This window comes from Phaeodactylum tricornutum, chromosome 1 (genome assembly GCF_000150955.2).
Source record: "Phaeodactylum tricornutum CCAP 1055/1 chromosome 1, whole genome shotgun sequence".
In the NCBI taxonomy this organism is placed as follows: Eukaryota; Bacillariophyta; class Bacillariophyceae; order Surirellales; family Neidiaceae; genus Phaeodactylum; species Phaeodactylum tricornutum.
Genome location: NC_011669.1, coordinates 2,000,271 through 2,013,199, shown reverse-complemented (window position 1 = coordinate 2,013,199; position 12,929 = coordinate 2,000,271). Strand labels below are relative to the sequence as shown.

Sequence of the window (12,929 nt, the reverse complement as noted above, 5' to 3'; positions counted from 1 at the left end):
TCGTTGCGACAGAATCTCATGGCGCAAGGCTACACAGAGGAATCGGTCAAACCGGTGGCATTGATTCGGCACTTGTTGCAAATGGCCCGTGACGGGCAGTTGGGAAACACCGTATCACCGGGCTGGATCTCCACGTGTATGAGAAGTGATTTGCGAACCGGTCTGGATGATCCGTTTGACGAAAGGGCTACCACTAGCTGCCATGAAATGGAAACTTGGGAGAAGGAATGGAAAGAGACGGACTCCACCACAGAAGATAAGCGAGCGGACAAGCCCTTACCTCTCGTTCTCTTTTTGCGTACGCAGTCTTCCACGTCCTTGCTTAAAAGCAAATCGGTCGTTGAAGTGCTCTTGCAAGAGTGCAATTCCAAAGAGAGCATGAATTTGGTGATACTTGGCAAAGGTATTGACGCCAAAACAACAGTCTTGCCACAGGAACCGGCTGCACATGACAATCCGCCCACCATGGACGATAGCAACGGAATGATGCCCACAACTCGTGATTTGGCTGGAGCAGCACCTTGGTTCGGGTTTTCGCCGCACAATCAAAACGCTTCTGGGCAAAACGATCCGGAAGGGTCACGGCGATTCAATATCTTTTTGGCGCGCACAGTCGATGGGGACGGGACCCCTGGAGTCCTTGGTGCGATTGCACCTCCGCAAGCAGGCAACCTGTTTCCGCACATGATGGCCATGCAAGCTAGGGAACGCCTGGAACAACAGCAACAGCAAAACGTGGAAGACGACTCGCCCATCAAAGCAGAGTTGGAGCGATGGACGCAAATGCTTCAGCAGCAAATGCAAACGAACGGTGGAGCTCCCTTGCCACCACCACAGTTCTTTAACGCTTCCCTATCTCCACCATTTGAAAGCAATGACCCCTCGGCACACCCTCCGCCACCTGAGGTAATTCAGCAAACATTGCAGCACGCCATGGCGGAGCTTTTGGATCGTCTCGCGGAACTAAACGATGACGGTGAAATGCCCTCTGAGCTCTCGCCAGACCTTCACAAGGCTTTTGCACAAATTCTGCGGAACGAGAATTTGCGGAAGGGAATCGCCGAAAATTTGGCACGAGCTGCCCCCGCTTTGTCCGATCCCAAGTGTCAAGGGGTAATGTTAAGCGTCTACGTGCCGCCCCCGCTGCATCAGACAAATCGGGGTAAGCTTCCTGGTCGGAACCAAGTGAACCAAAGCAGCAATCACAACATGGGTGGATGGTTCCAAAAGATTCTCAACAATCAGGAGGAGGCAGAGAATGCGGAGGAGGACGAAGGCCGTCGTCGAAGCTTGAAGCAGAAACGCGTGCGTACGATGGCAGCCGCCGCAGCGGTCATGGCATCCAAGGACGCACAGGATTCTAAAGAGCGTGAAAACAAGGCAGACCGAAACTTGGCACGACTGGAGTCTCTGTGCCGGCCTATTGCCCCACAGACACCGACAGACCCTGTGCGTGCCAGGTCCTGGGATTCGTGGATTGCTCGAGAGCGCGGTTCGGTAGTCTTTCGCCAGAACAGACGAAATCTCAACGAGCTCTTGGACCAGCGCAACCTAGCGTTGCAAGAGCATACTGGCACTTGCGGTGCAGGTTCGTCACTTCGGCAAATGCTCAGTGTGAGAGACATTGGCGAATCCATGGAAAATGTGATTAAATGTGCGATTGAGCTTGAAGCAGCCAAATCACAACGTCAGCAAGAATCTCCGGACGAAATGCATTTTCGAGAAAACAGTCTTGGTGTTGATGTGACGTTGAGCCAGTTGTTGCTGAATGACGATACCCTCGTTCCGCGAAGCGACGACGAGAACGCAGACACGAAAGGGAACAAGGACTTTCAATACATCCACCCGTCAAGCTTGGAAACAGCTCTCTCTATGATTTGTCGCATCAGTCCTTCTCCAGCTGGAGGCCTTTCGATTTCCTCTAGTGCATCAACTTCACACCGCTCTAAAGACGAGATTGCGGCCCTTGCACAAGATAAACACGAACGAGCTCTTATCTCTCAGGTAGTCTCTCCTCAGGATATTGGTGTCACATACGATATGATCGGGGGTTTGAACGAAGTAAAGGAGCTGTTGCGGCAAAGTATAACGTACCCTCTAAAGTTTCCCCATCTTTACAGCGAAGGAATTGCTCGGGAGGCTGTGAAGGGAGTGCTACTTTTTGGTCCGCCAGGTACGCAAATAACTCTTTCACACTTGTTATCGTGCCCGATGGTTCTAACCTTTCCCCCCCGTTAAATAGGAACTGGAAAGACTATGTTGGCAAAGGCAGTTGCCACCGAAGGTGGTGCAAGTTTTCTCAGTGTGGATGCGTCTTCCGTAGAGAACAAATGGCTAGGGGAGTCAGAAAAGAACGCCAAGGCCGTTTTCACTCTCGCCCGTCGCCTGGCACCTTGCGTAATCTTCGTTGACGAGGTCGATTCCTTGTTGTCGAGTCGAGAAGGTACATCAGACGATTCAGCTCACGGGACTTTGACGAGCGTGAAGACAACCATGATGAGCGAATGGGATGGTTTGAATTCAGGAACAAATGGATCGGGTGAAGCAGGGTCCGAGCGAGTGGTAGTAATCGGATCAACGAATCGTCCATTCGACCTGGACGAAGCAGTGCTGCGGCGCTTTCCGCGGCGAATTTTGGTTGATTTGCCCGACCTTGAGACTCGCACAGAGATTTTGGAAGTAACTCTTGCCGAAAACCGATTGGACCCGGAGGTCAATTTGACACAGATTGCTGAGCGCCTTGAAGGCTACACGGGTTCGGATATCAAAGAAGTTTGTCGGGAAGCCGTGGTTCAAATCAGTCACGAACAAGCTCGTCTCTTGGACCAAGGCTTTATGAATACTAGAGAGGACATGACTCAAGGCTCCTTGCAAAGGCTCCGCCCTGTCACAGCGGAGGATTTCGAGACTGCGTTAAACAAGCTGAAGCGAAGTGTCTCGGAAAAGGGCCGAGAGCTCGCCCGTGTTTGGGAGTGGAATGATGAGTATGGAGAGATCAAGAAGGAGAAAAAGAACCATCTTCCCCATCTTGCAAACATGTATTTATAAATTCCTTTGACCTCATCTTTTGAAGGCAGCCACATGGCTAGCCAGTGGGATTTCTTCTTGTCGGCACGAGAAGAAAAAATAGAGACGTGAACACGTCAAGAAGCAGCATGTATGTACCGTAGGTGTCATCGTTGCAATCCACGGGAGTAGGTTTTGGACAAACTACTGTAATACCGACGAGAATTGCGCAAGTAGGACAGGATTACTATAGAATGCAGCTATACAGAGCTTTGGAAAGCCAAGAAGCAGAGCGAAGTATAAACTCGGAACGGTTAGACATGTACACCCGGACCAACATAGCTCTCTACGGACAGAGGACAGATGCTGCACTTCAATATTCTTCTATTTTACTGTTACATAGCATAAAATCAAAGTCTAACTATCTGGTAGCCAGCAGACATGTGACTGACTGTGAGAAATGCCATTCTACGGAGAGATCAATACCCTTCACCCGAGCGACAATCAGAAAGAAGTTTGACATCGGTGCAACTTCTTAACTGTAAAGAACCACATAGTCGAGCATCATGGATCATCTGAAAAGAACCGCGGCATTCGAGTCATCCATCTGCAATAGTCTCACGTGCAACCTTCGGCACTTTTACCACCATGGCGAACCTGACCAAGCCCAACTGGACATATGGAAAGCCCAAGCTCTGAGCTACGTGGGAGCCCACTGTACACCGAGCGAAACACATTCGGCTCATCTCGCTGTCGAACGAGCGATAGCGCAGGCCTTGGCAACGTATCAATGTACGAGTTCGGAATTGGAACGATCTAAACCTTCTGCCAGTAAAGAACGATCATTTTCTTTGCTGCAATCCCTTAGCGACAGCGGCGGAGGATTGGCATCGTTTGTAAACTGGGATCGAGTTTCCGAAGCAGAAACTTTGCACGAAAAGTTGAAACTAATGGAAGAAGTTCAGTATATTGACGATGTCGTACTAGACTGGAATAGGTTTCGTGAAGTCTTGCTGGGTGGTTTACGCAGCTCATCTCTCACACAGAAATCCCTACTTCTTCATCGGAAATGGTTTGAATTAACAAGGTCTTCGGCGTCACAGTATCAGGTCATCCAAAGCGACTTAGCAATGAACCTGAAAATTCTACTAGGAGAAATAGCCATCTCGCGGGCAGATTTGAATGACACTGCAGCACTCGAGACGATTCGACTACTGCATTCCATATGGATGAACTTCATGCTTAGAGGTGACCGTGTCAGTGCACCACCAGCTGAATTGATCGAATCCATCGGAAGTGCTTTCTGGGATTGGAGCAAGTCATTTTTCGAACACGACGAAAAGCCAAGTCAGTCCTTGGGCGAGATGCTGTTTGAGATCGATCCATATACAGGATGGTTTCAGCTGTGGATTAAGGAGTATTTTTCTGCTTTGCAAGTTTTAGAAAGATTCGCTACAGCGAAAGATGACTGCGACTTCCTATCAAAGTTAACTGTCAAAGTCTGGGAAGCTGTGCAGCGGAACGGGTTCAATTTGTACATTCAATGTGGGCTTTGTATAGTTTGGTGTGTCCTATCCGCACTTAGAGTGCGATATTTTCCTTGGAAATCCTTTTTAAGTGGAGGCACGGTGGCACCCGACGACTCAACAATCGAGTGGGTATATGACATTTTTCTTTACTGTTCAAAAGAAGCTTTGGCTTCTGGGCATGATGACTTTTTCTGTGTGGCTGCGGATGCTATGTCGATTCTCCTTCCGGGATGTAGTCCTGAGTTCCGTAATCGCAGAACAGTGAAGCAGAATTAACCGAATCTTAACATCATTGCCAAGCAAATCTACTAGCTTTTAGTTTCCACATAGTCTCCCAAAAGAGCTTTTGTATCAAATGCTGCTTCGATTTTAGCTTTGATGGTTACACTCGCTCCCTACTTGAACGCGGTAGCTGTATTATGCCTGACTGAAAGAGTACGTCGAGATCAAGACCATCCCTCTTTATGTTGCATGGGATATGTACCTCATAAAATGTTAAAAGTTGTAATCTAAATTTAAATATTGTCGTTTTTTGGAAAGCCCACATCTTGTCAAATCCACCCTCTACTAGCTCTAGCTAGAGCTAGCTAGGTCTATCCGAGCCCTCTGTTCGCTTGTGATCTACCTACCTATTACTTTTGGGCCGCGACCTTCCCTCGCAAAAGTGTGTGACATCCCAAGCAGCTCGATCGACAATATTACCGCTGGTAGGGGTCCGGCGCTCTCAGCGCGATGAATTGTCGGATCTCAGCCAAAGAATGTACGCGAGAGTGGGAAGAGTTGCGGGGTCGCAAACGACCTCGCGCCATCGACCGCAAACAAGAAGCCGCCCGTTCCACCCCGGATGCTACGGATCCTTACGACTGTTCTGATGTAAAGATTTTCCCCATAAACGAGATTGTCGATCGAGTAGCGTCCGAGGCGGTGCGCGAATGGAGAGACCTCGATGGACGAAGAGTTGCTGCTGGTTTCGGCACACTTTCTCCCGCATCATCCGGAGTGGCTGGAACCCCTTCGTCCCCAATTGATTTTTCAAAGCAACCTAGTGCTCAGCAAAAGATGGCACCACCTGCATGGTACGAAAATCATGTGAGACTTCCCGAACGATTTGACTACGCAACATCCCTACAAGAAGCTCCCGAAGACGACGGAACGGGCGATCGTGTGGTATCGCTGCAAGATCCGTCACAAACGACGTCGTACGAGCGGGAACTTTGGAAACTATTCGCACAAATACCTACAAAGGAAGATCTAGAAGCCGAAATAATCGACGGCGCCAAATTGGAGCGTTCCTTCGCAATGCAGAACGAAATTACAACAGGTATTACGCAATATACGCGGCTGGATTGTCATGCTCTGTCCCGCGTACGACTTTCAGACCGTCACGGTCTACCGCCAACTCCCGCCGAAGCGGCGGGGACGACGACTCTCGTGTTTGAATGCTGGCGCCAGGCTCTAAAACGAGGATCGTCGGCGGACCCAAATCGTACCATGTTGGAGTTTTTGGGTTCACAGACCTTGTTGGATTTTCACAAAGCTTTGACAGAGCTGACTGAAGATGAATTATGGGAGTCAGGAACGGCCAGCGGCTTACATAATGAAGCGGCAAGTGGCATGTTTTTCATTGAAGGTGTATTCTACACATTTGGAAATGTAGATTATACTTCGACGATACAAAAGTGGATGGACACCGCACCGAGTACCTTCCGACAGAAGTTGTCCATCCACTTGGGTTTAAGATTGATAGACAACCTTCCTACTGCAAAAATGACGGATATGAGATTGGATGAGCTCACCCTCCGCCTGGGCTTTCGATACGCACATATACATCATGGAGATGTGGAGACAGCAGTCTTTTTGGTAGACCGCAAGCTAACAACACTTCATCGCATCGATTATCCTATTCTTCACGATCTTTGGACATCATCCTTTACGATTCCAGATTGTGAAGCATGTCAGTCGCGGCTGGCTACGGTTGTGACGTCCGTAACATGCAGCGCTGCGGATTTTGCCGTCCGGGTAATATGTAGGTCTTGTAGTGATCAGCTGCAAATCCGAGACTTGGAATCGTCTAACATCAATTCATATACGAAATGGCGGCAACAAGGGGATTTTTCAGGCGGAGCCACGGGCAAGTAGATTTGGAATTGCGCAGCACAATCCCCTATGTTTGGGTCACACTTATGAATGACTGTAAGGCAAGGCTTCTTTTGCAGGAATCGTCCACATTCGCCTGCGATGCAAGTGCCAGCTCAACCAATCCCAACAATCTACTCTCTTCAAAAATATGTTGCTTTTTTTAAGTCATAGATTCACTACTGTAGATCGCTATGGTTGACATTGATATATTTTTGTTGGAGCACACTCCCTAATGAAAGACACAGTAGACAAGACACAGAAAAGGCAATTTGGATGACGTCATAATGACGAGCGAAAACGCACCCTCCGTATATCCAACCATTTTTTGGATGCCAAGAAAATGGTTACAGTAATCCAAGTTCTCCCTCGCCATTTCCATTCCGCTGTCTACGAGCGAGGCTCGCAATTTGAACCATTGCAAACTCTCATATTTACTTACGAACGATCGGGCGATGGGAAAACGACGCAGCACCGCAAGTAATGGTGATAAAGGCCTTCACAAAGGTCAGGCACCCGAAAACGAAAAGCAGCAGCCGGCAAAGGCCGACAGCGACGATGATGCAATGTACGGCAAGGTCGATCGGTACCATAACGAACGGGACGAAAATTTTATGCGACTCGACCAAGAATCGAATGAGAGTAGTGATGATGACGAGAAAGAAGAAGCCGTCATGGATCTTGGCTTAGCGGGAGCTAGTTCTGAGGAAAGTAACAGCGATAGTGAATCCGGAGAGGAAGGCGATCGACAGATTGGCAATTCATCGGAGGAGGACGATTATTTGGACTCCTCGGATGATGAAAATGACGAAGAGATACAAATTGAGGGTGTACGCGACTGGGGGAAGAAAAAATCAAACTATTACAAGGGTGACACCGCCGACTTGGAGATTGGACAAGACGAGGAGGATGCGATTGTGGAAGAAGAGGCCGCGAAAGAACTACTAGCTGCTCGATATGAAGGCATGTCCGAGGACGATTTTGTGCTTCCTGACATTAGAGAAGAGAAGCAAGCATCGCCAGGAGAGCTTTTGTCGGCTGCTCGGGATATTTCAAGGCTATCGAGAAAGGAAAAGCAAAAACTTCTCGACAAGCAACACCCGGAGCTCCTTCCACTGCTGTCTCACTTTTCTGAGATTGCGAACGATCTTGAAGAGCGTACGATCGTCGGAACTCGCGCAATTTTTGATGGAGAGGATGAAACTGCTGCGGTAAGTGAACCAAGGAAGTACTCATCTCGCATCCATGATAGACTGGAACGGAAGCTCTCGTGCTGGTGACGTTCTGGTAGAAAAGTGGTGCAACAGGAAACTTTTTGGGACCATTTTAATCCTAAGAGTTGGTCAACTCTATGACTAAGTCTCTCTTGGTTGGCGCCCAACATCTTCACTCACAATGAATATTTATTACACAGGCCGTTGGATGTACCAAGTCGGGTCAACAGTACCTTCTGGTAAAGTCAATGTTGCAGACCACAGCGTCACTAAATCTCGCTATGTATTTGCTGTTGAAAAAAGAGCAATCCTCTTTAGAAGACGTGGATTCTGGTCTGATTCAAAGCCACCCTATCATGGCTCGTATGCAAAAATGGAATTCTATGCTACAAAAGCTGGAGGAACAAGTCGAAGATCGAGCAGATGGTCTGGAAACACAGTTGAATAATCTCGTCAAAGCCGCTGCTTTAATGTCAGAAGGGCTAAGTGACGAAGAAATTGAAGAAGAGGAAGATGAAGACCACGCCGAGGATAGAGAAGGAAACGATGAGAGTCTCCGCATTGATATACCGTCGCTGGATTCGACTGACGAAGACTCAGTCGACACTGAAGAAGGGAGGCGCCATGCCCTGAACGAAGCACGATTTGGGCTTCGGACGAGCGAGATTAAATCCGGAGCGTCTAGCAGTCCTCAGCGCAAAGCTGTGGAGTCCGATCTAGGTGACGAATTTGAAAACGATGTTAATAATGCCGCCTCTAGGGCTCTGGCGTCTACCCTTAACTCGATCGAACAGCGGTCGCTTTCGCGCAAACGAAAAGCAGCTCCAAATGTGGAAGCTTTGGACGAACCACAGCAAGATAATTCTGAAATACGACAGGCATTGGAAATGATGGAAACCGAGCTTGGTAAAGACCCTGAAACAGAATATGAATCCAACGATGACGATGCAACTGACCCGGAGGTTGACGAGGACGATGGGGAAGACGAGTTATACAAAGAAGTTAAGAGAAAAAGCAAGTCAAAGAAAGAGCTCAAAAAGAGTTTGTACGCAGTGGCTCCTAAATATCCTCGATTGGAGAAAGAGATTGAGGGAGAGCGCGCTGTCAGTCGCACCATTCTCAAGAATCGTGGCTTGGTTGCCCACAAGAATAAGCTCAATCGCAATCCACGCGTCAAAAAACGAGAGCAGTATCGGAAACGACTTATTCAGCGCAAGGGAACTGTTCGGGAGGTCCGCACAGACGAAGGACACAAGTATTCTGGAGAAGCGACCGGTATCAAGAGTGGTCTTACTCGTAGCCGCAAGTTGGCTCGTTAGAAGATGCCCATAAGCAACCGCTTGAAATTTTCAAAAGCTCTATAGTGCATCTTTCATCTTCAATGCGTTGATTTACCAGTAAGTGGTGCTCACGACACTGAACGTTCGGACTATCATTGCGAAATGACAGAAACGGCTATCAGTACAAGACAGAAACAATGGAGGGATCATGGCTCTTAGCTTTATTTTTCTTCGACCAATTCTGTACGTGTCATATCGTAATCATTAATTATTCCACCTTGTTGAACGTAATCATGATATTCCTTCATTCGACGATCCAGCAACTCGGAACGGTCCCTTGAGAAAACAACCTCATCGATCATTCGAATTCCCCGATAAGGTTGATTGCTTGATGGGTATTTTACTGCTGATATTCCCGTTTGAAGACCTAAATGAAATTCCATCGCGGTAAGGAGGGATGAATGGGGCGCTTCGAAAACCTCACTACCATCAGCAAATTGTCGATTGCGGTACTTTCCAACCCGCCGGTAATTTTTGTTAGGTAGATGAAGGACAGTCAATGAACCGAAAGCATTTCGTGGCAGTACTTGCTGTACGTTGCAGTGCCTCCGGCCATACAGCATTTGGGAACTCATCCAAACTCGCTGGGTTCCCTCGGTCGGTTGGGACCCTTTACCAGGGCGGTCGCGTATTCGATCGAAAGCACAGTGTTCTCGTTCGCTCCAAGCTTTCAATAGGGCGCGCGTTGCCATAAACATGCCTTGATGATGATTCGTCATGGTAATGTAACCGTGTACAGTCAATATGTCCTGAGGAACAGACATGGCGGCATTGGGGACTACTGGGCGTTGGAAACCGGAATGTTCCCAGTAAACGCGGGTGACGTTCTGTGTGGCGTGTCGCGTCTTATCGTCCATAAGTACATTGGGGGGATAGTTGTACTCGTAACGCACAATACCAACATTAAAGTCCGAAGCCGCGTACGCGGGCTTGGGGTTCTGCTCCACGATACGTTGAATCTTTAGAGTTTCATACAAATAGGTGTCAACAGTTGTGGGAGTCACCCTTATATCATCTTCGGTGTAGATGAAGAGATCGTAGTCGTCGATCTTTTCATAAAATACTGTACGATGCTCATCCACCAAATGCAATCGCAGCGACTTGGGTTTGAGCACAATTGTTATGGTAAAGTTGCCGGTGTTTCCGTCCTCGTCTCCACTGGTACACTGTCGATACAGACAAGGAAAACGCGTGTTCCATAAATCTAGCAGTGTGACTGGGTAGGGAACTGTAGCATGTACAATTACATCGACCGTAGCTCCTGCGACGGCAATGTCGTGATATCCGTCCAGAACTTCTTCCAGATGCGGAATTTGCGAAAAATCGAAGGCCACGATCACCACCAGAATCCTAGTATTATGCAGCAACCCGCCATGCGCTGAGCCTGCTGTAACATCGGAACCCGTGTTGTTCAGTGACAGGGTAATTGCCCGTTCTAGCTCTGTTTTTCGATGTGTCGCCAACTTTGGTGTTGATGCCCGATTTATTAATGCGTGCGATTGATGAGGATCGAGAGAAGTCACCTTTAGGTTCAGAACAAGCGATGCCGTGACAACACAGCCAAAAAGAAAGGCCATCACGGCGGTCAACACTGTTTTCAACGACGCTGAGCATTTGCTTTCTCTCTTGGGAATGTAAATGCGCTTCATTGCGGTCTATCAGCTTTTTCTTTGTGCGTTTGTTCGAAAACCAAGGCCTCACACTAACCCTTGAGATTGCGTTGGAATGCGCCATTCCGGCGTGTCCAATGATCAAAGCAGGCGGGCGTCTCTGGATCGGACATATTTTGGTTGCCTTTCGACATGTGATATAGTAGAACACCGAAAAAAGCGCGAAAGCGATTGCCATAATCCGCTATGGTTGTCCTAGTGCATACATGTTATTATGATATTAATGTCAATTTCATGTCTAACAGAAATCGATTAATGTAATGTAACACTGCATCTCTACTGAAATTTCAATACACGTCACAAAGCATGTTTCTAACCCTACTGTAATTCCTAGACGATTTATGGTCAATTGAGCGAGATGAGGAACCCCATCCGGTAACTTTCCTCGATCGATGAGATTGCAATCGCAGTTATTTCAACCGCCCTACAGCAAAAGGATTAGCAAATGGCGTCAGCGCGCGTGGCACGAACGCCGCCGCGCCATCATGCTAGTGACGACGATCGGCACAGTCCCTATCCGAACACACCGTCGCAAATGGCAACGACAATCCGACGATTGCCTATGCCAGTCTCGGTGGACTTGATTCACGCTTTCCCATGCAATGGTCAAAGCAGCGCACTCCAAAAAGAGTCAGAAGCGAAGAAATGGTATAGAAGAGAGTATTCATCCTCTCTGTTGCATTGTGTAAGGCTGGAATTGATCGTTTCAGAAACAAAAATGGCAAGCGAGAAGCTCGGCAACCAAGATGTGGCTTGCGAAGAAAAAATCCTCTTTTCCATGTTAACTCCGAAACCAGCTGTTTGCCCGACATGGCGACACTTGGACGAGTCCATGAATCTCGAGGAGCTGACGATTGAAACTTACGAATCCATGATGCTCAGGTTTCACTGGATGGACGAAAACAACCATTGCGATGAAAGCTCAAAATCGCACAACCCCAAAAAACAAAGTTTCCCCGACCACTCCTTCTCCCTCCAAATACCCATTCACCCTTCCAAACTGATACGAATTCGATCGTTGCCATCTTCACTACCGATTAATGCGGTACTAGTTCATTTTTCGGATGGATCTATTCGGGTTCCACCAAGTGTACATCAAGCCCTCGAGCAGGCCAGTACCGTAAATCGAGACGCCGCAAAACACCATGAATACGAAGCATCGTTCAGTGCCGACGATTTCAGCCGTTTCCAAGACAAAGCCTTCAATGTTTTGGATCAAGTCACGCCGGTGCGGAAGAAGAGTCTGTTGGATGCTGCCGAAGCGGCGGAGAACGGAGAGGAGCAGCACGACGGCGAAGATGTTTCGAATAGTAAATCTTCGGAAGAATCACTCCCCCAACAGCAGCAGCTTATTCCTTCAATTGATTTGGATCGATTGCCTTCATGGTCAACAGATGACAAGTCCCGAAAGAATCAAGAACATCTAAACTATCTGATATCTTATGAAGAGAAACAGTTGCAACAAGAAATGTTGCAGCTTGAAATTACACAGTCGACGCTAAGGTCGACAATGACTTCCATCGAGAGTGTTCGATCACAGATATGCGAGGTACAAACTGCAGCTCAAAAGGAACACACTGCTCTCTCCAAGGCCGTTTTGGCGCAGCAGGCACAACATATCCAGCTTCTTCATGAACTGCGAGTGACGTATCCTATTCAGACGATAGAGCAGCCAACAAAGTCGACTACAGCTAACGTTTATCGAATACGAGGCCTTTCTATACCACATGACTGTTTGGCAGGAATGGTCTCGGACGAGGAATTGGCTGCTGCTCTGGGATTTCTCTGCCACCTTCTGGCCCTACTTAGTAAGTATTTGGCAATTCCCTTGCGCTATCGCACCTTTAGCAATTCGTCCCGTTCGGTCGTACAAGACGACCGAGCCACACTATACCCACTCTTTTTGGGACGGGGTACAGCCGAGCGGGAGGGCTGTTGTCACGCCATATCCATGCTGCAAGCCAACGTTATTTGTATTGCCAAAGCTAAAGACATTGATTTGTCCATGACTGAAAATCATGTACTGGCGCAAAC

General features: G+C 48.1%; 6 protein-coding genes across 6 annotated transcripts; 5 read left to right on the top strand and 1 right to left on the bottom strand.

Annotated features, from left to right (window-relative positions):
• Nucleotides 1-1,965: 1,965 nt before the first annotated feature.
• PHATRDRAFT_9005 (predicted protein) lies at nucleotides 1,966-3,048 on the top strand (the record flags this gene model as incomplete). The annotated part of the gene is made up of 2 exons (XM_002177389.1): nucleotides 1,966-2,173; nucleotides 2,243-3,048. Coding segments are annotated over 2 exons (1,014 nt in total), but the record flags the coding sequence as incomplete, so codon positions are not given.
• A 489-nt stretch (nucleotides 3,049-3,537) lies between these two features.
• Nucleotides 3,538-4,811, top strand: PHATRDRAFT_43093 (predicted protein; the record flags this gene model as incomplete). The annotated part of the gene is made up of 1 exon (XM_002177388.1): nucleotides 3,538-4,811. Exon 1 carries the CDS (start codon nucleotides 3,573-3,575, stop codon nucleotides 4,809-4,811), a length of 1,239 nt encoding a protein of 412 aa, XP_002177424.1. The 5' UTR covers nucleotides 3,538-3,572.
• A 370-nt stretch (nucleotides 4,812-5,181) lies between these two features.
• On the top strand, nucleotides 5,182-6,674 carry PHATRDRAFT_43092 (predicted protein; the record flags this gene model as incomplete). Its single annotated transcript, XM_002177387.1, has 1 exon — nucleotides 5,182-6,674. Exon 1 carries the CDS (start codon nucleotides 5,268-5,270, stop codon nucleotides 6,672-6,674), a length of 1,407 nt encoding a protein of 468 aa, XP_002177423.1. The 5' UTR covers nucleotides 5,182-5,267.
• Nucleotides 6,675-7,012: 338 nt separating this feature from the next.
• On the top strand, nucleotides 7,013-9,204 carry SAS1 (regulator of chromatin silencing; the record flags this gene model as incomplete). The annotated part of the gene is made up of 2 exons (XM_002177386.1): nucleotides 7,013-7,882; nucleotides 8,086-9,204. The coding sequence occupies exons 1-2, from the start codon at nucleotides 7,127-7,129 to the stop codon at nucleotides 9,202-9,204; spliced, it is 1,875 nt and encodes a 624-aa protein (XP_002177422.1). The 5' UTR covers nucleotides 7,013-7,126.
• Nucleotides 9,205-9,565: 361 nt separating this feature from the next.
• PHATRDRAFT_43090 (predicted protein) lies at nucleotides 9,566-10,876 on the bottom strand (the record flags this gene model as incomplete). The annotated part of the gene is made up of 3 exons (XM_002176853.1): nucleotides 10,443-10,876; nucleotides 9,762-10,391; nucleotides 9,566-9,592 (listed from the first exon to the last, which is right to left on the bottom strand). The coding sequence occupies exons 1-3, from the start codon at nucleotides 10,872-10,874 to the stop codon at nucleotides 9,566-9,568; spliced, it is 1,089 nt and encodes a 362-aa protein (XP_002176889.1). The 5' UTR covers nucleotides 10,875-10,876.
• A 464-nt stretch (nucleotides 10,877-11,340) lies between these two features.
• Nucleotides 11,341-12,904, top strand: PHATRDRAFT_43089 (predicted protein; the record flags this gene model as incomplete). The annotated part of the gene is made up of 2 exons (XM_002177385.1): nucleotides 11,341-12,703; nucleotides 12,744-12,904. 2 exons carry the CDS (start codon nucleotides 11,341-11,343, stop codon nucleotides 12,902-12,904), a joined length of 1,524 nt encoding a protein of 507 aa, XP_002177421.1.
• Between the last annotated feature and the right edge of the window lie 25 nt (nucleotides 12,905-12,929).